This window comes from Brassica rapa, chromosome A06, assembly GCF_000309985.2.
Source record: "Brassica rapa cultivar Chiifu-401-42 chromosome A06, CAAS_Brap_v3.01, whole genome shotgun sequence".
In the NCBI taxonomy this organism is placed as follows: Eukaryota; Viridiplantae; Streptophyta; class Magnoliopsida; order Brassicales; family Brassicaceae; genus Brassica; species Brassica rapa.
This window is the reverse complement of record NC_024800.2, coordinates 25,883,303-25,911,047: the sequence shown is the minus strand read 5'-3', so window position 1 is coordinate 25,911,047 and position 27,745 is coordinate 25,883,303. Positions and strand designations below refer to the sequence as shown.

Here is a 27,745-nt window from a genome sequence, read left to right as displayed (position 1 = left end):
ACAAGGACTCCAAGTCTCCAATGAACCAATGATAATTAGTAGAATTTCTGTTTTTTCTTCATTGACGCTGAATATTTATTTGTGGAATTCCCTAATTAAATTAGGAAACGTAGCTCAAAAGAAGAAGAAGGAATGAACTTTTTTTTTAAAGTAAATGGATTTGACACCAAAACAGAAAGTTAAGAAGAACATTACAGAACAAAGTTATGCCTCACTGCGACATAATTATTCTAGAGATTCCATTCAACGATCAGCCTGACCGATACAGCTGTATACATGTACCACAAAAAAATTTATTTTCCAACTATATCTTAATAGAAAATTAATATTATAAGGACCCATAAAGCTAAAAATAAGATATTTACAAAATACTTACTACGGTAACGTTTTCTTTAGATAAATTAGTAAATTACATAGAAACAATTCCTAAACACACATGTTCGGAAAAAGAAGGAAAAAAATAAACAACTTCCTAAAATATGATTTGCTTTTCTTGAGATGAAATCCAATGCTAGATATGCGATGGAACTTTTATAACAGGATAATTTTGGTAGTTTAAATTTATAGTTTTTATAAATACTAATTAACAACCAATGATTAATATTAATTTATATAGAACTTTCATATTCTTAGAAAATATTCTAATAAAATGTAAGTATCAATAAGTTTAGTTATATTTAGGTGTGAAAATAGGGAAGAGAAAAAAAAAAGTATACCAATATTTTGGAAAACACATCAACTTCTCAAACCCTTTTTCAATTTTTTAGAATATTATATAAAATACTATAAGAAATAAACAATCATGTTTGTATTTTTTTATACGTTTTGGATACAAATCGAAAATTGATTTTAATTGTAATGGTAAAATATACACTTTTACACAGAATTTACATATATTTTTTTCTAACAATTTGAGATTTACATAAAAATTAACAATATATAAAACAAAGCTTAAAACAATTTAAAACTTTTAAATCTTTTAATTTTAAAATCGATCTTCAACCCACAGTAAAATGAATTAGCTAAATGAAATAAATCCTTTATATATTAAAGAAGAAATATTTTATAAAAATAACTTTAGTTTTAGTTTTTGGTATTATTAACAAATTTGCTATTATGATGATGTATAAACTCTACATTAATTTTCACACTAACTATTAAATAACCCTCTATTCACTAGATAAATTACGATGAATGCCATCAACATAGACCAACGTATGATATATTCTCCATGAATTGTTACATCTGTTAGGAAAATTTAGCGTAAGAGCAAGGTATCAAACCACATTAAATCAAACCATACGGTTTATGTGGTATGTTTTTATATTCAATTACCCATTTATTAAAATAATATCTTACCACTTTATATATAGACACGATCTCCTATACTGTATTAGTTTATCATATATTATTTTGATACTTTAATCAACTATCTATTTATATATAACTTCATAACTATATATACATTAAATTTTCGTAATAAAATATATACAATTAAATCAAACAACATGTTGAGAATCATACCGATGGATATACTATTAAACAAAAAAATCATTGCACCATATTCTTTACACGATTACAAAACATGTCATTTGTACTATATTATGATAAATAATATACTTTTATTTAGTATACAAAATATTGCATATTATATTAATCACAATTCGATTTTAAAAAATAACAAGTTTGAGTATACTACACGATCAATAACTTATGTATTATAGTAAGAAATTTTCAATTCGCATAAGGCCTAAACCATCTTTCGACAAGACTACGTGCATATTGAATCATAATGTTTCAGAAACCGATTTCTATATTTGTAATAATATAATATTATGTAGTGTAACGAAACTATCACAATTATAATTATTGGTCCTATACAATTTTATTATAAATCTGTTTAAATTTCATAGTCGTTTACCATATTGTCAAACATATGATCAATGTAACTTTTTGTATGATCAATCATTTAATGTCCTCATATATTATTATTAGGTGGTAAAATGTCAAAAGATTTTCAAGGTCTTATAAATCGTTAATTTATAGTTTTACTATACGTGGTGTAATAATTATGTGAAATGTTTGCAATTAAGTTCTTATAAATTATGCGTTAATTTAATAATGGAAATATTAAAATATTGTTACATGATATATCATAATAGATTTAATATTAATACAATTTTAAACTAAAGACCAGTAACTTGATAGAAATTATGCTGCCCTGTATGTATATATTTCGTGTGAATAAAATAATGTTTTGTTTTTGCAAAAAGTGAATATATTTATGTTTCCTAATTTGAAGTGAACCAATTTCATTTTAGTCAATATATAGTCAATTTCCTTAAAGCATCTCTAATGCAAAATTTCATTTTTTTTTCTAAAATTGAGCAAAATAGAAATATGAAGTAAAAAGCTTCAATCCTATTTTATTTTTTACTCCATAATGGAGTAATGGACAAAAAAAAATATTATAAAGTAAATTCTATTATGGTGTAAAAAATAGAGTAGGAATCAAATATTTTTTACTTCATATTCTCTTTTATTCCATTTTAGAAAAAATAGAGTAATATATAACTCTTCATATCTTTCTCAACAAAAAAAAAAAACTATTTACTCACTATATAATAATATATGGTACATGAGAATGTGATCATTTTGTTAATTTTTTGTTTGCAAAAATAAGAACTTAACAAATTGTTTATATATACATTTCAGGCGACAATATATACTTTCGGAAATATTGGGAATATTGGACATCACGTGTAAAAGGACTTATATGATGTTCGATAATGACGGGAGCCACAATATTATCACAATACGCATATAAGCTCTAACTGGATAAACAAAATATGAGATAAAAATATTATTCCACTTAATTACACGAAGAAAACACCATTTATTTTGAAAATCACTCAGAATTTTTTGCTAACTAAATGAAAAAAAAGAACAATTCTTTGTAAAAATATTAAACAACCTAGTATAGAAATATGAGTGGAATACTTAGTAAATAAATTTTTGTTTCATTTATTTATTTCTTTCACCGGTAGTGCTTTTCATTCAATTTCATTTGATGAATATTTTATAAGAAATATATTTTTCCAAATGTTCCTTTTCATTCTTTTTAATTTAAGAAATAATAGAACAAAAGTATTTCTTATAAAATCCGACAAGAAACAATAAGGCTCTAATTGGTAACACTTCGATGAATCAAATGAATTAAAAAAATAAATGGAACATTTATCTTATAAAAAATTCATTTTTTTCTCATCGAAATTTAGAAAGAATAAATTTGTTCATTAATTCATCTAAACATAAGAAAGAAGAAGAATTCAGTGGGACCTCTAAGTAATAGAATTGACAAAAAAATTCAACATGATTGATATAAAATTATAGAAACAAAGAATTCATCAATTTTTTCCCCAAAATATGGTCACTAATTGGAGCCTAAAAACAAGTATTCCTATTATTCTGTTCATCTTCATTCATTTTTTTCTTTATTTATATTATTCCGTTTGTAGTTACCAGTTAGAACCATAATATGTGAGGTTTTCCTAGACTTAAACATAAACAAGACACTACATAAGTTAGGGAAAAAGACAAGATAACTTAAAGAAAGTTATCTTAATACTCCATGTATTTTCATTAACATAAATGACTTTTTAATAAATGTTTACAAGATATATATTATTTGTACTATAATACATTTTTATAAATTAGTAATGATTAATCATAAACTTAAAATAATAATTATATTTTGTTTCTTTATTGATTTATAAGTATAGAAAATAGATAACACAAAAATATACATTCATAGCCAAAATTCAATATGTTTTATATGTATGGAAAAACTATAAAACATGTATAACTTTGAAGCGAAAAGATTTTTTTTTCCTTAAATGCGAGCTTGAACAATACAACTCCTTTTGAGTGAAAATAAACCCCATAGAAAAAAACAGACTTAAAGGTAAGCCAATTATCTCTCTAACGCACATTGTATCCGACGGTATATATATATATATATATATATATTTATATATATATTTTTTTGTTTTTTTTTGTCGGGTTCACTCAAAATATACTAAGTGTTCTATAATGTACATAGAAATAAAATTGTTTCAGCTGAAGATTTAGTATGAATCAATTTTCAAGGTTTTTGCTTAATTCTTTTTTGTGTAGACTATACCACTACAACAAACATAATAAAAATGCTGACGGAACTATATCTGTCAGAAATTTTCAGCGAAACTAAATCGATCAGAAATTTTTTACGATTTTTTTGATCAAATATCGATGAAATAAATTTTTTCAAAATCTCTAACAAATTTAAATAAACATTTATTTTATCAAATCCATCAGAAATTCATCAGAAAATTCAAAAAAAAATTGATAAATTTATAATGATTTTTCAATGGATTTAAATAAACAATATTTACTTTTATTACCTCTGTCAAAAATCTATCAGGATTTATCAACGAATTTTCTACAATTTAAGTTTTAAAAATAGATATAAAATAGGTAACAGTTCTTTCGTAAAAGATCCATAAGTACTATAATAACACTTAAAATTTCATATCATATAACATATGCTCAATAATGGAATACTAAATACTTATATACAATAGATCAAAGAACCAAATTGAACGTTAACATATCATATACTTATACAAATGATTCCGGAAATTCATTATAGTATTTTTGAATATATTTTACAAATAATTTTGGAAGGTGTACAACGATCATACACCTCGTTAAATCATTTGTATAATGCATACATAAATTGTTGATATATATTTCTTTAGATTTAGTATTCCTAAAAAAAATTGTTAGAAATCCATTGGAAATCCGTTGGCGTTTGGTAGCCCTAAACCCTGAGTCATCTATAATTATACGTGTTAAACCTTGTAGCAATAATAGTTTCTCTATAAATGTTTACTTATGACATGGCCTCGCACTTTATCCACATAGATATTACAGGCATCACTTGAAGAAAATAACCATTGAAAATTAGTTCCTGTTCCAGTATTTTAAACAGACACATGCATAATACATTGTTAAACAAATTGGAGAAATGTGCTTCCGATTTATGTACTATACTATTACTATATATATAACATCTATAAGGCTAGCCCATAACCATTTTTCAAAATAGAAATATAGTAAATCAAGAGTGATTTACACATCACATACATTTTTAGTAATTATTACACACGCATATATACATATTTTGTTTTGAAACCCTTTTTCAAAGGAAAAAAAAAAGAGAGAAAGTCTTATCCTTTTACCCTATTCTTTTCCCGAAAAAACAAAATGAAAATCAGAAATTACCATATCTTTACTTTGGATGGAGAGAGGGGTGTTGCCCCAAAAGCTAAAAACTTCACTTTGAATCTGATTCAGTGAAGCATTTTATAAGGGGAAAAACAGTCACTGCATGAGGTCAGATTATTCATCCAAAATGGAATAGAATTAAGGGATCATATGAAAAATTATATACTGTAATACACTACATATATACATTCAATGTCAATCAATAATCATACAAAATTGATATAATAATTAATGTATGCTCTCCCGGAACTATGAATGGCTCATGTTTTTTTTTTTTTTTTTGTAACTTCTCATGTTTCTTTCTGACGAAAGGTTTAATGAATGGCTCATGTTTCTTTTTTTCTTTTACTTTTTTGTTAACAAATGGCTCATGTTTCATTAAATAAATATTTTATTTCATATGGAATTTCACAACATTTTAATACATTTTCTTAGAGAAGAAAATGAAAAGGAATTTTGTTCGTGTATGTAGGTGCTCTCTCGAACGTGGCACTTGCTAGTTCGATGGTAACGATTTTGGATAAGATTTTGTCTTCTTTTTCTTAAAGAGAAAGATAGTCTTCGTTGAATCATAATGTGCTCCAAACCTTTGATTGTTGTCTTTTTCATTAAAAGAAAATCATCTTAAATCTGCTTTGTTTTTCTATGTTTTCGATTTTACTTATTGTTGATGTTGTAACGCCGTACTTATGTCAGAAAGTCCATTCGCTTAGATGTCCGATGAACAATGTTACATGGAAACAAAAACGGGTACATAGAATCGGAAACGTAAAAAAGCGCATAATCGAGATCTTAGGAAGCGGGTATGTATTGAAAGTGTATATCCATATATGAATAAATATATATATAAAAATTTAAAAAAAAAATTTAGGACTAAAAGTTATATGATTTAAATTTGAAATACAAAATTTATTCATTTATAATAATTTGAAATAATTTTATATTAAAATTATAAAAATACACATAAATTAAGTTTACAAAAAATATTATATTAATTATTTTTAATACTTCATAAATAATTGACACAATATATTTTAATATGTGCTATATCTTTAATAAAAAATCTCAATGCATAAAGATAATTTATACTTATAGTATTATTTTTAATATTTTTATATTTCTAAATCTATATTCATTACTATTTAAAAAATATTTTATATAAATTAAAAACTATGGTTTTATATATTGTTGATATACATTGCATTCTAAAAAAACAGAAGCATGATTCACAGAAGCATGATTCCAAAATGGAATCGTAAGCTTCTAAAGTCTTTTTAAAAACAACATAATATTTTAAAAGCATTTTGGAAGCGAGATTCGGCAAGCTTTCGATTTCGATTTTGTTTCTGAAACAGGAAAGGAACATCCGATGAAGCTTCCATGCAACGTTACCGAAGAATACAATATAACAATGCAAAAGAAGGAAGAGCGATGAACTTTAATTAATCGACTTATCATAAAATACAACTCCGAAGAAAGTTGTGGATTTTGACAGCTTTATGCCAAACCAAATCCTTAACACTAATCATTTGCGCAAGGGACTTTGTAATTCTACTTCAGCTTTAGTGATACATTTATGTTGCTTTTCTTGTTGTTTTGAAAAAAAAACATGAGTATACATGACTTTAAAGAAATTGAGCAGTACTAAATGAAATTCTCTGGTTTTTGTAGAATTAAATATCTTGCTCATCTCAATCACAAACCGGAATGTATGGAAAAACGCGTCTTCAATAAAACAGGTTAAAGGTTATGTATATATGTATAATATTGTTGTCCGGAACATCGTGATCCAACGGTAAGGACTGGCTTTTTCTTGCACATATTTTGTGAGTTTGAACCCTGCTGGAGCCTGGAATGAATTTCATCACGATTGTTTTTGGAAACACTACACAAATGTATGCCCTTGTTTTTGGTCCATTTGCAAATCCAATACGCGAGCCTATCTGTGGATTATGCGTCCTCAGGAGATTAGTCTAAATCTATTTGGATCTGGAATCTACTCATGAATTATTAAAACATACTAGATTTTGATCCGCGCTTAAGAAGCGCGGGTATTTTTTTGGTGACCGTAAACTTAAATATTATATGAATTTATATTTATTATTAGATATTTAAAATATTTAAAAGATGTTCTATTATTATTATTTCAGTCCGGTACAATGTTTTCATTGAGTTTTCATATCCGAATCAGACTTGTGGTCGAACCGTAAGATCTAGTAACTCATATATAGTGGGATAGAATATAATAAAATGAATATAGTAAAAGTATCTGAATATCAAAAAGACCGTTATTAACCCACTGAGAAAAATATAATTTGTTTTTTTTTTTTTATAAATTTTTGATATATTAATATACATTTGACTTGTATAAGAAATTTCTTTTAACAAATATTGTTAAGTTTATTTATAAATATATTAATTATCAATCTACCAAAATAGTGAAGCAAGTATTATTTTTTTTCCTTTTTTAATTTTCTATCAAACTATTATCAATTTTATTTAAAAAAAAATCAGTTTGTGACAGATATTTTATTATTAGAAATCCATACAATTTAAATAATGTTACATTTATATGTATTTATGTATAAAATGGTCTTCATAATTTGGGATTTTGTAAAAAATGGGTCTAAAGTTAATTTGGTTAATTTTTTTTTCTGTAAAAAAAGTTAATTGAATTTATAATTTTCTTTTCTGAATGGATTGTATCAGTTAAATTATATTTTTTAAGTTAATTGTCCAAAACCCAATTAATAATATTTATTTTGCTAATAACAAAGTGAGATTAAATAGGTATAACATATAATATATAAGGAAGACCAAAATATAAAAAAAAGGAAAGGGTACAACAACCTTGTATAAGTAGATTTTTAAAGACTGTTTCCCTTTTAATAGTATAGATATATCAATATATTTCATTTATAATATTTTTTTTACCGTTTCCAAATTATGAAAAGTGGGTTTATTATACATTTGGGACACCGTTAAGTAACAAAGCCATCAATCAATATACTAAAACTTAAGGTTAAATTATTAGTATCCAAAAGTTATAATAAAATGTTTTTAAATTATTAGTATCCAAAAGTTATAATAAAATGTTTCTAAGGTTCTTCGTATTATTATTTTTTGTTTTTTTTTTTAATGTATAAAATGGATTAAAAAGGTAAAACTAAGCTATAACCGGAAAAACCGGAATAGATTAAAACTAAAACTACATATACAAAACTAGTTTTATTTGTTAAAAAAAAAACTACATATACAAAACAGAAAACCAAAACTGTAAACAAACATGCCGGAGCTAGAACCGCCGCTATTGCCGCCATGTCAGTTGAAGTCATCGCCCACCGGTGCTCTGAAGAAACAAACCAAACGAAGGGGTTTCGCCGATTTGGGTCTGATGTGTGGATAGACCGAAATCACACCCCACAATCAACCCACCTTCATCACCTAACTCTGAAACTCCACTCACCATCCTCAAAGCAAGCAAAAAAAGAGAGAGTAGGAATCAGTCGACTGCATCAGAACCTCAAACCTAACATTTTGCTTTTTCACCAAGTTAGCCTCGAACGCATCGCCAATAAACTAAGAAAACACTACTGCTGTAGATTAATAGGACAATAACATAGGGAGGCTTGGAGTGTCACAACTCAGATCTTCTCTCACAGATCCTCGTCATGAAAAACTCCACCGGAGGTCTTCGACACACCTTCCGACACTTTAGATCCAAAGCAACCATAGCTCAAAACGGTACAAAAACACACCTTAAACTGAAGGTTTTGGTCTGATCTTCTCATACATATTACATAACATCGGAGAAGGAAATGTTTATAAACTGTTATTCATTTTCTTTTTCCTTCATTACTGATTGCATAATTTGACATTTACTAATAATACATTTTTATTGAATGTGTCTACCATATGAAAAACCATTTAAGTAAACTTTCATTTAACTGTTTTTCTATTTTGGTGATTTACCAAACAAACTAAACGAAAATGCAATATTCCACTGTTTGTCAAAACTCTGACGCTTGCCGACACTTGTTTCAAAAACTAAAAAATACTACTAGTTTAAACATAAAGTGATTAAAATATTAAAATATCAACTAAGAAAATGATATACGAAATTAGGAACGTATTTACAAAAAAGTACTACTACTTTAAACATAAAGTGTTTAAAATATTAAAATATCAACTAAGAAAATGATATAAGAACGTATTTTTAGTTAAATTCTTCAGACTTTTTATTTTCAAGTGCCTGATTCGGAAAGTAAATCTCTTTATTCAAGAAAGTATAAACTTGCGATTCAGTTATCATAAAACGGATATATGATTTTTTGGTGGCCAAGTATAAAATTCTAAGAAAAGATAGTATCTCAGCGTGTCGGGTTATCAATCGAAAGGCCAATCCATCTGCTACTTTTGTTAAATCTAAAGTCATTTTCTTTCATAACTTATCTCCGAGTGAAAAATCTATAGGCGGACAAAAAGCCCGAACAAAACCGAACCAAAACAATCTAACCGAATTCAAACTAAACTAAAGTATATGTATAATCCGTTTGGTTCAAGATTTTATGAACCCAAATGGTACGGTTTGGTTTGGTACCAAAAAACCAAAGTGTTTTTTTAATTAGATTAATTAAATATACTAATAATATTAATATTTAATATATTTAACTATTTAACCTAAACAACTAAACATAATTTTATACATTTTACTTTTAAATGAATATAATAAACATAACTAAAAATAAAGTAAAAGAATATGAATCTCATACATTAATGTCAAAACAGAAATTTTTTTTTATAATATTTATATTAGGTTTGAAGATAATAATATAAAATTATTGAATTATATTTTCTACATATTTATTGTGAGTTTAGTTTTACATTTAAATATGAATAAAATAATGATTTAGTATCAAATGTTGATTTGTTTATATTTTTATAAATTATATTTTGTAATTAAAGTAGAACAAAATTAAAAAATTAACTCGGTTGAACTGAAAAATACAAACAAAAACTAAATTAAACCGAACCAAACACAAACCAAACCAAACAAAACTAAAATCGAACCGAACACAAACCAAACCGAAGTAAAATCGAACCAAACCAAACATAAACCAAATTATACTAATTTGGATTGACTTTGGTTTAAGATTTCTTAGACCCAAATAACTCAAACCAAACCGATCCCGTAATTAAACCGAAATGCTCACCCCTAGAAAAATCTATTACTAAATTTGTTAAAAACACATGCTGGCCTATTATTTTTGGAAAAGCTACCATCAAATGCGAGATACTTCCTGCAAAAACAAATGAGATAGACAGACAATGCTAACTTGTTAGGGCTTGATAACATTTATTAATTTTAGGGGCCAATCTTAACAAAAATATTTATGTTAGTAGCAATCAGAAGTAGTAGTAAAAGGTGGTAAAATTTTAGAAATTTTATGTTTCCTAAAAAAACAATACTTAATTGATTGCGGGGTAAAGATATTTTTTTTAGAACTGTAATTAATTAATTATTAGGGTTTACCAATATATATAGTGCTTTTATACAACCGTTGTGGCGTGATAACATCTATTGTGAAAATAAGAAGAGTATGTATCTCTCCATCAGTTTTCAATTGTCCATTGGTTCCGTTCAACTGAATTGGGTTTATATGAACTACTAGTTAAAAGATTGGAAAATGTGTAAACATTTAAAAAAAAACTTAATTAATGAGGTTTATTTTTCTTGGGTACTCAAAGACTCAAAGCTTCAAAGTATTTATTTTGTGTTATTTTTCTATCGGGCCAAAAAGGAGAAATGGCCACATAAAGTTATAGCTTATAATGGTGTCAAAACAATGTACAGTTTCCTTTTTGCATGTTCTATAAAAGACCATGCATTATTAAGTTTAGAAACTTTTGCATGTTCCTTAAAGACTCCAAGGAAAAATGAAATGAATGTGAGTGTAGAGATAGTATTGAATTAGATGATACATCTGCAAGCTATCCGTATCTTCTGGACGTACGTAACAAAATAAAATTAAAATACATCTGCAAGCTATTAACATCTGTTACTCCGTTGCTAAATTGTAACGTTAAATCCTGATCATAAGTTCATAACTAGTGGAACATGATTTTACTGTTGAATTGTAATCATTTACCATCGCTATCGTGTTGTCGCTGATATAAAAAAAAACTATGTGAGCAAAAATCAGTTTCACTATTCGTGTAGCAACTCAAGAAACACAATCTGATTTTCATGTGAACGAAACGTTTCTTTCCAAACAGCTTCTTTGATGGGTGAAAGTTTCTTTATTTGTGGATGTGAGATCATGTGCTTAGAACTTTACGAAAGTATTTAAAGATTTAAATGCCCAAGAGCCTTCGGTACAAACTTTTACGATAGAACTAGGCATGGACATCCAGATTCTCGGGTCGGATCCGGATCGGGTCTTGTCGGATCCAGATTCTTCGGGTCTTAAGAAATTTGGATCCAACTAGGTATTTATAATTTTCGGATCGGTTCCGGATCAGTTTTTGTCGGGTCCGGATCGGTTCTTGTCGGATCCGGGTCGTTGCATGTCCATTTTTCTCGGACTCGTTAATACCCGATTTTGTTTTTGGATCTTTATGGTGTCGGGTCGGTTCCAAGTATTCGGATCCATTTTCGGGTTAATATAACATATTTCAGATCGGTTCCTAATATTTTGTCCTGGTTCTACATATTTCCGGGTCTAAAATGCGAATTTCGGGTCTATATTTATCCATGAACATGCATATTACCCGAACATAAAACCATAGCCATTTTAAAATTGCAATAACAATGACAAAAACAATTTGAAAATCTGCAGTACACAAAATATTTAACCCATACAGGTTAGAATAAGTCATTAAGTTTACAAGGGGAAGTGTAAAGGGTGCATTGGATTGTAGAATAAGTCATTAAGTCTAATAAATGTCTGCTTCAAAAATATCTGATAGGATCCTGGATCGGTTCTGGACCCAAACCTGCTATCCACGGATCCTCCATCGTTAGATTTAATAGGGTAAAATTTCCGGTTCCGGTTCCGGACCTGAACCTATATTTTCGAGTCGAGTCGGTTCCAGGTCGGGTCTTTGGATCCGAATAAAATGTCTAGGTCTAAATAGAACTACAGAAAGTATTAACTGAATGCTCATAATAATTTGAAAATGTTGTAGTAAAGTGTAGCATCCACTTACAATGCCTATGCCCATCAATGCTACGGTTAAATTGTTAATGCATTATTTGTTCTCGACAACCGTGAATGTAGATTTACCACACACACACACACACACACTGACACAGACACATAAAAGTGTAAAGACATTGTTGACAAAAAGGTGTAGATAGATTCTAGAGCATCTTCGGTCGGTACGAATGTCTCACTATAAGTTTCATTTTACTGCCCCAATTTCCAATTATTTGTCCTTTACTCAGCCCAAACGTAAACACGCAAAAGTTAGAATGATTGTTTGAATTCTTTGTTCATAGCCCAAAGAAAAAATATTTGTTCTTCACTGATATTAATTTGGGTCCAAAAAAATGACTAAACATCATTAGTATTTCCTTACATATTTTGTAACTAAAAGAGGCTGAAGAATAGTAACATTCAAGTGTATTTTTGAAAATACAGCATTTCTGTTGCCACAGAATATTGTAAAAGTTTTAGTAAGTTTACTTAATTAGTTTACTTAATTATTGAAAATCTCTCTATTAACCTTGTTTCTAATCTTTTACTTTGCTTAGTTTGTTGAGTATAGCACTGGTGTTTAGATTGCTTTTTAATTTCTCCGCTACTTGTGTTCTCATGTAATCTCTGTCAAAAACAGAAAATTTGGTATAATCAATTTAACATTTTACCCAAAAAAAAAAAGTTTACTTAATTAGTTATACGAAAAAAATATTTATAAAAACTGCGTTCTAAGAAAACTATGATATTAAGCCTCAGTTCAAAAAAAAAGAAAACTATGATATCATTATTCATTCACGTATGTTTTTGTGTGTTATTATAGTTATCTTTTTGGCTTCCATGGTTACATTGTAGGTTTGAATTTTACTTTTATTCATTAGAATATTAGTACACAAGTGGAAAAGATGAACGAAAAAAATATCTCAGTATCATATATAGGTGTTACTGTTAAATAAAACATAAAAAATAACATCAAGTCACAATTACACTTCACAATTACAGTATAAAATACATTCAGCAGCTAGTGGAGCACATTTTAGAGTTGGAATATCAATTATATACTCTTTAATTTAACCAAACGAAAACTACACAATTCGTCTCTTTTTTCCTTTTTCTTTTTTGTTCTTTTTCTTTCATCCTTCTTCTCTTTCATCTCGCTTCTTTCTTATCTATTGGTCTTTCATCTATGTTCTTCATTTTTACCAAATAAATTTAAGCAATTTCTCTTTTAACTATTGTTTTGAAAACTGGATTGGAACGGCCTATTGAATTGTGACTCATTGCTGTATTTGATTACGTGTTGTGTTAAAACCTATCTTTTGAGTCAAACCGGAAAATTGGTGAAACAATTCGGTCGAACTTCCCTAAACAGATGATCGAGTTTATACCAAACTCATTTTTAAGTTTAAATTAAAAAACAAAAATAAAAATTCTAAAAATATGTCAATAATATTTACATTTTAATTTACTTAGCAAAACTGGAAAATATTTTTTCACCAATCATATATTGTTCCATATCGCTTATAATCGCTTATGATATCAAAATTACAGTTTACCGCATAACGTAAGAACCGTAGTTGCACTGTAACATACTAAAATTCTGCATCATCGCTTATTTTAAATCTGAAATCTGCAATTACCATTAAGATCATAAATATATCTTAAAGCATAAAAGTAAACTGCAAATGGAGCTCCTTATGTAATGCTCTCATAAAAAATCATGGTATCTATGTCGACCGTAAAATAGTTCTGAAATTAATAAAGAAGTAACTTCTAGTTCCTTTCCAACGCTTGATCAATTTTATAGTGACCTCGTTTGTTCGCGAATTATAAACGCATAGACAACTTTTGTTTCAGTTTCCACTATCTGTGGTTAATAGTTTCCGTACGAAAGATGAGTAAGAAACAAATATCGAGAGGAGGCAAGAGACATTGATATCTCATCCATATTTATAATTGATGCTGACACAAATCACATACTTATATATATATATATACTTCTTGAAAACACATAATAAAATATGATACTTTGGTTTACGTGTTTAACGAATGTATAAAACTGACATCCAAGATTCTTTTATATCTACTATGATGCGATAGATTAAAGAGGGTTTGGCAGTTTCCCACTTGGGCCTTTATCACTTTATTTTAGGTTCATGCAACAAATAATGACTCAAGTCAGTAAGAAAAAGAAGCAACGGATACAATAAAAAAAAACACTTAACACTACTGTCAACGTGAAAGTGGTAAATAGTTTTAATTATAAGACTTGAAATCATGTTCTGAACAGCATCTATTATTAATAAGTTATAAGCAAATATGTTACAACTCCGGGTACTGAACTATAAGCAAATGACCAAAAAATATTTTATTAAAGGGTAAATATACATTTATACCATAGAGTTTACTAATATAGATTCAGAGTGTAGAGGTAAAAAGTGAAGTTTGAGGATGAAATTTTAAATTTAAAAAAAAAGAAAATAAAGATTAAAATATTTCAAAATAAAAAAGGTAATTTTGATCATTTTTAAGCCTATTTAGTGATATAAGCTTAAAAATAATTATTTAAGAGAATTATCCGATAAGTAATATGCAACTATCCGGTTAGAAATTGATTCAAAAATGAATAATGCAACTATCCACCTGCCAAAAAGAAGAATGGATTTAAAAATAGTTGCTTTACTTTATTTGAATATAACTCTTCCAAGTTTCTATTAAGAACAGACAATTTGTCATCAATCGTAAGTACCCTTCAGTCCTTTTTTTTAATAACCTAAGATATTCAACGGACCGAGGTTTAACCAACTAATCTTATGGGACCTAACCACCGGCGCCAGACAACCCGATTGCTTACAACGAAAATTAGATATTTATACCGTATGGCCACACAGATTAATAAATCTGAATTTGGTAAGATTTTGAAATGCTTAACACTTTTCCAAACCCAAAGTATCACTCGACCACGTTTATGTGGTTAGCCGCTCAGTCTATGTTTCAGCAAAATCAAAAAAAAATTATTTACCATTTTCTTTTTAAGGCTCTACCATTTACTCTCTAAACTGATCAGCAAAAAACATCTTAAATTTGAAACTACGATTACCAAATAGCAAATACCAAGAAAAACCATTATTGTAACTGTCTAAACAAAATTAATGGACTACTCGTGTGATCTTAACTATAATTTTTAATAATAGTCTGAGAAATAGGAGCAGGGAATCCATTTTTAATCTTTAAAACATGTGTTACAATGGAACATTTTATCATATAAAGTATCTCTAGTAACCAACACAACTGAAATTTCATCGAAAAAAAAACTCAGATCTGACCTACATTGACATAATTTAATTAGTCTTTGGGAGTCAATCGCTTGTTTTGGTGACTGAATATATACTAGAAAACAAAACTTTTGATGTGATATACAAAGTTAGGTGCGGGAAATTTTATGAACTCGAATAAAAATCAAATCCTCGTACAGTGCAAATATTCCTTACAGATAAGATTATATATCGACCTTTATAGATTAAAGGTGTTTTTCTAAATACAATGCCAAAATAAATAGATATACTAACTTGTGCAGTGTGGTTATACCAATATACTACATTCATGTGCCGACTTGTTGCGACATGAAAAAATTCACCATTGTTTTTAACTTACAGCTTTTATTTGAGAAATTTTAGCCTACATGTAAGAATATTTTAAACCTGGCCCCCCAAACGTGTAATAATGTAAATTTCTAATGCATCTCTGTACTCTATTCAGTATCACTTAAGCTGGTGAAAATCACATTTCAAACAAAACTGGAGCCAGTTATTGTCGCAAGCAAGTGCAACTGTTAAAGGCATATCAATGTATTATTGAATCCGACAACAGAGCAAACATGAGCCAATTATTATAGTTTACTAGCTTTCTCTTTTGTCGCGGAAAACTACTTGACTTTAACCATCTTTAAGGAAAGAAGTAGAATTATAATCCAGTTGAACTTTTGCATCACGTGGACGGGGTACCACATTACTCTTAATGTAATACTTTAGGTTCTGAAATAATATGTTGATGTGAAAATGATTGCTTTAGCTAGTTTTGCTACCAGTGTTTTCCAGAAACTGCGTTGAGAATTTATGGTTAGCAAAAGTGTAGTTCTTAAACGATAACTTAATTCTCATCTGGCTTTGACCACATGATCATAATTACTTCATCGGCGGTCTTTTTTATCAAATGTAGCAAATAACTTGGAGAAGAAGGTTGAAAATCTAAATTAGTCTCGCATCTAATTCAGGAAGGATTTGAGCCGATTCCGTGTTTGATTCGATACTTTTTCGGCCCGTTCCATACTTTTGAATACTCGTACATTATGTATGATACGGATAGAAACTTAATCATAGTCGCAAGTACGGATACGAGTACGATCGAGTATCATTGTAACTCGAACATTCTTTCTGCATGGATGATTTATCTCAACTCGTGTATGGAAAATGTACATCATACTTTGAAAGAATGTACCTTATAATTTCAATAAGAATATAAGGGGAATTCATACCTAAACCGTGCATTTTCGACCTCAACAATTTTGGTCATGCATTTTCTTACCCCAAAAAGAGTAAGTGCGAATTCATACATAAACCGTAAAATTATTTGAAATTCATACCCAAACTTTATAATGTAATACAAAAACCTACTTTGACTAACTAACCGTTAGTCAATTGTTAATTTTTAGTGAGTCAGCGTCCAAATGGCAAATGATGTGTCTGGTAAAGTGATGTCGTTTATCGTTAATGTAACAGATTATAAATGTATTTAAGATGGTTTAGTATTTTCTTAGTCTGGATGGAATTAGCATTACTTACATACGATTAAAGATATCTACGTCCTCTTACAAATGATTGTTACATATATTTATTTTGAAATAAAAAATTAGTTTACATTTTGGTATTATTTTTTATATTTTAACTTCATTGATTTAAAAACCCTCATAAATGTATTTTTGTTGTGTTGGATTTTTTGTAGCACATTTGATTTTTAATTTCTTTAGTTAAAATTTTTTAAACTCGTAAGAATAAAATTTTAATTAAATTAATAAACAGATAATTTACATACAATTTTAATTGTTTAACTATCAACAAAAAAATTCTTTGATTAGTATTGTTTTACTTTTGTATTTGTTAGCGCGCACTCACGATTAATTTTGATAAAATGTATATATTTATTAAAAAAATCTAATATATAAGTTGATGTAAAAATCTATATTTGTAATTATATTTAGTTTATTATTTTTACTAATATGATGTATATATTGTTGTAATGATGAGATGATATATGAGTTATTAGTTATTAATATATATCAAAAGATTATAAATGTGTTGAACTGATTAATAATATGTTGCATTAACAACATAGTTGCAGTAACACAGTGGTCTCTGTTTCCTTTGTTGTTTGAGTGAGACCAGGGTTTGGTCCTCGGCTATAGCATCTTTCCAAAAATTAAATATTTCAATTTAGAAAAATAAAATGACGTCGTTTTAAACTTTACTCGACACATCATTTGACATATGGACGTTGATTCACTCAAATTAACGATAGACTAACGAACCGTTAGTCAAAATAGGTTTTTGTATTACGTTGTAAAGTTTGGATATGAATTTTAAATGATCGTAAAGTTTAGATATGAATTCACACTTATTGTTTTTGGGTACGAAAAGACACGACCGAAATTGTTGAGTTCGAAAATGGTCCATCCATGCTTATCTCAACTCGTGTCTTTTTGCTTCAAACAAGTTTCTTAAGAAAACACACTTTAATCAAACTTTGAAAGTGACAAAAAGCTCAACACAACAATGAACACGTAACCACGGATGTGGTAGCCCGGTTGGTTTAAGCGCAGGCGTTGGTGCTGTTGCGCTCCTGGGTTCGATCCACCGTGGGAGGAGTCCAGGGCCTTAACCAGGTACAGACGCAGGCTGGCTCCGGGCCTAGGGGCGGGGAGTAGGGCCGAAGGTTCGAACCCATCCCCTGGTTAAAAAAAAAAAAAAAAAAAACAATGAACACGTTAATTAGCTAATTAGGCCCTTTCTCAAAAAAAAAAACAATGAACACGTAAAGCGATGCAACAAAACTCAAACCAAAACTCAATCCGAATATTACTAAATCAAGAGGTATATATAATAACAAACCCAAATATTTGAATCGAGACTGGGCTTGAATCGCTTGATGCTGCATTGGGCCAACACAAAAAGAGGTAAATTACTGGTTTTCTCTCACGTCAATCACGTGAAAATGCCTCATAAGATAAACAACGTGGTACGTACTAGTTAGGTGAAAAGAATATTCATGCATTAATCAATAGCTTATATCAAAGTAATTGGCCTCTACAATATGTATTGTTATTCCAAATCCAATTCTCTTAAGTTAAACTCGTACTAATTTGTAACTTGTAAGGAAGTTATAAGTAATTTGAAATTCAACAGTTGATTGGTGCAACATACTAAAGATGCACGATGTGTTTTAATGCATTTATAACACTTGGAGCTGTTAGTGTGTCGCATTTTACGTTGGCAAATGTTTGTTGACTAGTTTTCTTGGGCGATGAAACTATATTCAGAATTGTCATTTGGTAGTTGTTAAGCTAAAACTTCAGTCTGTTATACCCAAACAAATCTAACGATTGTCCGAGGATATCCAATCAAGTCCATTCAATATTAGATTATTCATTTCTAGTTGAACGTTTATTACTGGTTTTTCTAGAGAACCGGTAATGGAGCGAAATGCTAAAAAATTACTTTGGTTATATTGATTTACGTGATCTTTAATATGATAAGAGATGTGTTTTCATAAAAGTCGTATATATATCTGGTTAGTTTTGTTGGTGGCACACGTACAACAGTCAAGTTTGGTCGGCCCCAGTTTCAGAATTAGCTGTAACAAACAAATATAAACGTATCCAACCATGTATTCCTTTCAGTTTGGTTTAGTATCATCGAGGAAAAAAAAAGTTTTATTGAGATGTCACAGGTGGAATAACTTGACGGCAGAGCGGACCGACCAACTATTTTAAAGTGTATCACTCAATTGCAGAAAAATAAAATATTTACTAGAAATTGTTCTATTTGTTTTGATGCTAAATATTTTTTTTTGTTCCATAAACATATATTAATAATTTAATACACGAAGACGTCGAAGAGTAAACATGTACATAGCTGCATTTATCCTTTTTCTGTAATCCATTGCAATCCAGGATATAATTATAGTTTGTTTATTAATTTCCATAATCCATCGTACTAAAACTTCGGTCACGTATTTTTTTTTTGTATACAAAAAACAAAGCTTAGGTCACGTATAGCTTTTGAACAAAAAAAAAAGAAGGTCACGTATACCTTATGCAAAGTCAGTATATTGTAAAATGAATAAAATTTCATGATTACTGAAATGAATAAAATAAATTGACAATTATTAAATTGGATTTTTAATCAAAACGACAATGACCCTGATTGGTAACCTTGCTTATTGATGGAACGCTGTTTTAAAAAGATTCCACAAAAAAGTAACCAATCAAAAAAAATTACAGATTGAAAAAAATGCAAAAAAAGAAGTTTGCGTTTTTGGTGACAAAAAAAAACAAAGAAAATTTTTATTAGGTGAAAAGTGAGTATTAGTAGATTGTTTACAAAATTAACACTTTCATTTTACTAAATTATGTGATAATACCATTTAAAAATTTTAAATAAATAAGCATAATTATTTTAATGATAAATAGATATGTTGTAAATAAAATTATACAATAATTTTTTATATTATTATAAAATTTCAATTGATTATTAAAATGTATTGAGAAATAAACTAAAATTTTGATAATGAGAAGTATTTTTAATAAATATTAGTTATTTTCACATTTAGTAATAATTAGTTTAATTATTTATATTTATCTTTTCTTAAGACAAAGTAAATATAAAAATATTTAATCCATTTAATATGTATTCTATCATTTTGCAAATTTTAATATTTTCGCAGCTTAATTATTTTTTTCCGCAGCTTAACTATTTTTCCGCAGTTTAACTATTTTTTTTACGATTCCGCGATTAAACAATGGTTAGCAACCAAAACCAATAATTGAATACGGTAATACACCCTTTCCAAAGAAAATTCTTTGGAAATACGTACAATTACTTGATGGGGTCAATAACATAACATAGCGACCTCTAAGAGTGTATTTAAGAATTTGAAGTAATTTGCATAAAAACAATAAATCCACATTTATTCGAACATTAGTTTTTAAATTTTATTTTAAATTCAATGTTATTAAACTTGACATTTCATAAAATAGTTTAAAACCCACTGTTTTTAAATTATTTAAGTTATGAATCTTCGAAAGTTTCAAATGATTTTATTGTATTTTGATAGAGTTTCTTAATTAAAAAATAAAAATTAAAATTAAATTTCATGATTTTAATTGAATTTCTAATGTAATTTAACAAAAAAAATTAAATTTTTTAATTCACCTAAAATCATCTAAAACTCATTAAACTCAAATCATTTCAAACTCTAACTTGAATACATTTCCTCAATGTGAACTACTTACAACACCATTATCGCTAAAACTGGTTTGAGTTTCTAATTTTTTTTGTCTGATTTAGAAAAAAAAAGAATCAATCGCGGACCGCCACGTGTCAGTGGGGCCCGTAAACAGTACAAGAAACATGACAATAACGACCTTTGCGACCGGTTTTAGTGAAATCCGCGGGACCAACCCCTTAAAAAACTGGGGAAGGCGATAATCATGGCCTTAGAATTCAGACTTGTTCCCATGAAATGTACTGTGTATCAAGAACTTTTCTATCAAAGTTGCAGAGATCATTTTGTTACTAGATCTGGTTTGGTTTGAAGATTATGACGGCTCCACAGTGGATCAGTGTTTCACTGTCATGTTTTTCTACATAAATAAAATTTGAAGGTAAAACTTGAACTATACGTTATAATTAGTATATCGTCCAAATTCCACACATTAAACGTATAGTATAAAAAAGTAGTCATATTACTTATATGCAAGGCTACACTCAATATATCATATATCGTCGATTAGATTCAGATAAAACGCGCATGCTTTCTGCTAACTTAAGTCATAATGAGCACCAAAAAGATATATGGTACATCAAAATGATCCTCACAAAATCAATATTGGGACGTTAAATGTTGAAAAATAGTCAATACTATGAAAGAAATAAGGAGGGGAAAACAGGCATGTTGGTGTAGAGTAGGTGTGTGGAAAAAACAACACATAGACATCGTGTAATTGGTTCTGTGTTGCGTAATTCGTCCCATCATAGTTTAATCGAGATGTGTGGCAACGATGTGTTTAACAAGTGTAGACTTTTTTAATAATAAATATATCCTTTTGATATAAATTTGGGATAGTTATACAATTTTTATGCTATAAAAAAAAATCAAAATTTTGGTGATCAACATTTAACCTATACGAAAAAAAATCAGACATCTAAGCAATTGAAGTAACTCATTTGCATTAAAAATAATAATTCATTGAGAAAAGAATTGTCTATTATATCATACATAACTTTTTTTCTCGGCATATCATACATAAATTAAAATTACAAACTTCGTATGGATTTTGAATAGTCCAGATTCAAAATAACAAATTAAAAACCGCCCTATAATATAGCTTTAAAACACTTTGTTTAATATATAATTTTTTTACATCTAGAGATATTTTCCAAATTTCCAATTACACTTCAAGTCACTTACCATTTTAAACACATTTTGACTTGTGAAAAAGATATTTATGCCCCTAAACTAAAAAGAACATAACTGAACCCGTGTCCTCAATATACAGTTTCGATTTTCTTTTCAACAAACCCTTATGTTGCTTAAATTTCATATATTTCTTCATTTTCTTCTCGAAAGCAAGCGAAATCCTAGATTCTCCATAGAAATCTCAATTTCTTCTCAATCTTTTGTAGACATATCCTCTAAACTTCAACCTAATACAATCTTCATCAAATTTTCAAGTTTCCAACGGCATGTCGAAGCGGAGATCTCATCGATTGAAGAACCCCGATATTTAAGGTCTGGTTAATTTTATTTTTGTCTGGTTTTGTAAGATTTTTCTTCTCTCTTTTTGGAGATTCCGTCGGTTATAGAATTCCGACATGCATGTATTTTTATGATTTTACTCTTGGAATCTCCAATTTGTTAAGATACGATTTGTAAAAATTGTAACCTTTTCTGGAAAAACCTTTTTGTTTTTTTGGAGTTTTTGGAAAAACTTTTTTTTGTTGTTGTTTGAAGAAAATTAGAGTTTTGTCTTGTTTGTATGCTTCCTACAGAGATACAAGATGACCCTTCATTCCACTCACCTATTGCAAGCCAATACAATATTGAACACTATTGTAAACCAATTCACAACATGAGTGTCCTAAACCCCACTGCTGCTTCATCACCAGTCCACACATCAGGCGTCTAAACATCACCCGTCCATGCATATCCGTACACTCATCACCCAACCAGTTGATCACAATTCAGCCATCCACAAGGGAATTTTTTCATTCCACCCCGAACATAAGCAATTAAGTCACGTCTTTGTCAAATTGACCTACTTTCCAAGATTAAATCTCATTCATTAGATTTAATAGTAACATTTTTAATCTAACGGTGGAAAGCTTCATCCACTCGATTTAATAGTAACATTTTTAATCCAGCGGTGGAAAGCATAATCTTTTTTCCTATCAACCTAGAAACATAACTGCAACAAAAGTTACTCAATTAGAAACTAGGATCTTCCCTCCAACGAAAAACGACATAATCCTATTTTCCACCAAGGCAATTTTGCGCAAGGGCAATTTTGACAAACCAATCTCTTGGATCCATCGGAAAATGTTCTACAAGTAGAAAGTGTTTTCCAGTGTAAAACAAAGACAAAATGTATCTTCCTATGTAATCAACTCTTAATATATAGATATAAGACATGATTTCTACTCAGTTGTCCCAAAAAAAAATAGACATGATTTCTACTCTTGGAGACATCAAATATATACTATAACAAGAAACGTTGCGTTTTAATTTACGAACACGAAACGTTACATTTATGGTAAGGTTTAATAACAAACTAATACGTGTTCGAGTGAAAGATATTCTGGAGGAAATTGTCAACTCTACAGACTACAGCCCCCTCTATACATGAGACATTGATTGAGAATTTGAGATCAATCGCACACCTTCCTGTCCCCTTAGATCTATGTATGTAAACAAATCTTTAACTATTAACTGTAAAAATGACACAATGTAAATGTCAATTCGAGGTGTGACATGTCTTAGTCATAAGTCCCAATGAAGACAGTCCCTTAATCTACGGTTAGGTGGTTGCTGCTCACCTTCCACTCTTGTCTCACCTCTTACTTTTTTTCTTTTTGTATCATCTATCACATCCATCTTTCTCTTTTAACTAATAGGACACTTTCGCATCTCTTTTTCAAATTTCTACCAATCACTGATTAGGGTACACAGATTTGCCGACCAATACTTCTAATTCTGATTTATGATAATCTAAAAACTATTCCCTCCGTTTTTTTAATATAAATCGTTTTAAAAAAAATATTATATTCTAAATTATATGGTGTTTTCGGGTTTTTGTGTAAAATTAATTAATACTTAATATTATATGACCAATAATAATATATCTTCTATTTTATTATTGATTAATTTGTGGCTATATAAATAATTAATGATGTTTTTGTTTAGAAAATATAAAAAAAAATTAATGATTTTCTTATTCTATGTGCACAATTCTAAAACGATTTATATTAAAAACCGGAGAGAATAGTAAAGTTCAAAATGACCTGACGAATTAAATTTGGTTTGGTTACTTTAAATTAATCAAGTGCCTTTACATTCTCTACCACGTCATAGTTTACCCAAACACTTTATTTATCGCTTTTAATATCAGTTTTATATGGAATGAGAAATCATACGTGAATACTTCCTCCGTTCTCGAAAGTAAGATTTTTTAGATTTGGAGAGTGTGGAAGCACGCAATTTTTGGAGAGAGGTGAGAGAAAATTTCTCTCCAGAGTCTCTCCCCCTTTTACCTCCTTTAACCTAGCGCCGCCGTGTATCTTGTTCTCTCTCACGGTGGTCGGCGACTCTCTGTCTCCGGTCACCGTGGGTGGTGAGTTCGATGTTGTTCTCGTCTCTAATCCAAGCTGTTCCTCCCTTCGTTCTCCTCTCTTTGTGCGGTGCTTCTAGATTCAATGGAGTTCGTTCTCCGGATCTGTTAGAAATCCAAGGCGTCTTGGTTTCTCGGGAACACTGGCGAGGGCGAGATGATTAGAAGGACCCTTGGATGCCATAGATCTTGCTGTAGTCGCCGTCTGCGCTCGGATCTGGGTCAGATCTGAGATCCGAGGCCCGCCGGAGCCTCTGTAGCGTCACTGCCTTCACGTTCCTGCCTTGTTGTCTCGATCCAGTCGGTCTCCTCTATGGTTTTGCTCCATGGTGCTTGTAGAGCTTCTCCGCTCAGTCTCTGAGTGTAAGGTGGTTAAGAGACGCACCACCGAGAACCTCTGTCCCCTAGTCCAAGAGATGGCGACCATGACGCTCCTCTGATGATTGATTGGGCTTTCCTTCCAGCTACCGGCGTTGACTTCTAGGGTTTTGAGGACAACCCTCTTTGGCGGCTCCATCTGCTTCAAGGCCAAGCTCTCTCTCGTCGTTTGGGTCGCATGTTTAAAGGAGCTTTCAACTCCTTCTGCGCTTCCTTTCTCTGGTGTCAAAGCTCCAACAGTTTAATTGGGTGTTCCTGTTGTCTCTGCCGCATCTCTTGTGTCGCGTGATCGGATGGGGAGCATGTTGTTCCGCTTGCGCTTGACCGTAACTTGAGCTTCATCTCAGCAGCAAAGCCACGGGTCTCCACTTCAATCTTCTGTTGAGATAGTTAGGGTCTGGTTCTGTCGACGTCCTTCTCCAGTGGAGCTCCGGGGCGTGAGCCAGCCGCCTCCGTCGATGCCTGCTTGGAGCCACTTCGGTGAGTGCTCGACTGATCCTACCCACCGACTATTCCTCTTGCCTCAGCAGGTTTGTTCATGCTAAGCAAGAAGGCTTTGAATAGAGATTCAAACTGCTGTCTCTTGTACTGTATTGTTAATTAGTTCAAGCTCTCTATAGCTAGAAGCATGGACTAAATCACCTAGGTTCTTAGAGATTTTTTTAAACTTTTTGCGGTCTCTTAGAATCTGAATGGCTGTTTACAGCAGATTCTGGTTTCAATTTCATCTTGTAACCAAACTTTCATTCTTTTTGAAGAAATGACATTTACAATTTAGCAAAAAAAAAAGATTTTTTAGATTTTTTTGTTGTTCACAAAGATAGATTTTATATATTGTTAAGGTGATATTTTATATTTTTGAGGAACATTATTTGAAAATATTTAAATTGATTAAATTTTATTGGTGGAAAGTTATTGGAAAGTTATTGGAAAGTATATAATAAAGTAAAAAATAAATTAAATTATAAATATTTATTAAATTTTTAATCAGCGTGCATATTTTAAAAAATTTTACTTTAAAAAACAAAGGGTACAAAATTATTTAAACGTGAAAGTACTTTTTTTTTTGTAACATGAAAGTACTTTCAGAAAGAAAAATCATACGTGAAAGTAGTCGAGTTATAAAGAACAACAGTGTAAATGACAGAAACCTAATCCCTACACAAAGTCAAATATATAATTTTAACAAAATTTCATTGGTTAAAAAGATCAGCCCCACAAGCATTAAAAACTCCATTAAAGACCATTATAAGACAGGACAAGAGTTTCACTCCAAACTTCAATTTTAAGTCTCAGTTCTATCTTTTTGTAGTTTCATCGAACAAGATGAAGTCAATCCTATCCAGCACTTCTCTTGACTCGTCCTTCTCTGTCTCTAAACGTTACTTCAGTTGGAAGAAGAAGAAGGTTCAAGAACAAGACGAAGAGGAAGAAGAAGATGAAGAAGAAGAAGAAGACGACCACCACGACAACAACGAAGAAAAGATCCTGACCCGTTTCAACTTCTCCTCTGACCCGACCCGCCCGGATCATTTCGATACTCGACAGATCATGAAAAAGAAGAAGAAGAAAAAGACTATCGAGAAGATCCGTTACGCGCTCGGGTTCTCTAAATCGGGTCTGGGTTTCCGGGTCATTGGTACCTTATTCGGAAACCGTCGTGGACACGTGTATTTCGCCGTACAAGATGACCCGACCCGGTTACCCGTGGTTTTGATCCAGTTACCGACTCCCACGAGCATTCTCGTCAAGGAAATGGCTTCGGGGCTCGTGAGGATCGCTCTTGAAACGGCAGCGTCTAAGACTGGCTCCAAGAAGCTTTTGGAGGAGTCCACGTGGCGAACGTACTGTAACGGCAGAAAATGCGGCTACGCGGCGAGGAAAGAGTGTGGAGAGGCGGAGTGGAGAGTGTTGAAGGCGGTGGGGCCTATAACTATGGGTGCCGGAGTTTTACCTGCGGTGGTGGATGAGGGGAATGAAGCGGTGGGGTCCGAGAAAGGTGAGCTCATGTATATGAGAGCCCGGTTCGAGCGGGTTACCGGGTCAAGAGATTCGGAGGCCTTTTACATGATGAATCCTGAGGGGTCAAGTGGTGGGCCAGAGCTTAGTGTGTATTTTCTAAGGGTTTAAACGGAAGAAAAAAACACATATTTAAGGTTAATATTTAACCAAGGAATTTAAGAATGTGTTTTGCTTTTGGGGGTTTTTGTTTCATGATGAAATATTATTAAAATATGGAAAATGTTATTTTGTAGCAATGTTTTATGAAATCCATGTTTCTTTTAAGTATACTAATCTAACGTTTTTTCTTGTACTATAATTTTATTACTTATATAAAACTATAAACTTCTATACCAAAAGTTAATTGAATGATTGGGAAAACTGTAGAGTAAATATTTTAAAATAACTAAACAAACAAAAGAAGAGAGATCTTATTTACATGTGCTTTAGTTTTTGCTCTTGCTTCAGGGTTTGTTATTCAATTTGTATCAAACTTGAGACTAAATAAAATCAGGCGATCTCAAGCTATGCACACTCTTCTTCGCAGAGGCGTGCCTACAGTGTATTGAAAAAGGCATTCGCCTTAGGCCTCCGAATAATATTACGTTTTTTAGAATTCCAAAATTTAAAATAATTTCTAGTTTAGTTACTTAAATTTATTTCTAAAAAAAAACTTTCC

General features: G+C 30.2%; 1 protein-coding gene across 1 annotated transcript; it reads left to right on the top strand.

The window, feature by feature from the left end:
* The first annotated feature begins 25,897 nt into the window (after positions 1-25,897).
* Positions 25,898-27,354, top strand: LOC103875363 (protein MIZU-KUSSEI 1). The gene has a single exon (XM_009153877.3). The coding sequence runs from the start codon at positions 26,392-26,394 to the stop codon at positions 27,193-27,195; it is 804 nt and encodes a 267-aa protein (XP_009152125.1). The 5' UTR covers positions 25,898-26,391; the 3' UTR covers positions 27,196-27,354.
* The last annotated feature ends 391 nt before the right edge of the window (positions 27,355-27,745 follow it).

Coding starts and splice junctions, on each gene's coding strand:
- LOC103875363 (XM_009153877.3), top strand. CDS start 26,392: ATGAAGTCAATCCTATCCAGCACTTCTCTTGACTCGTCCTTCTCTGTC.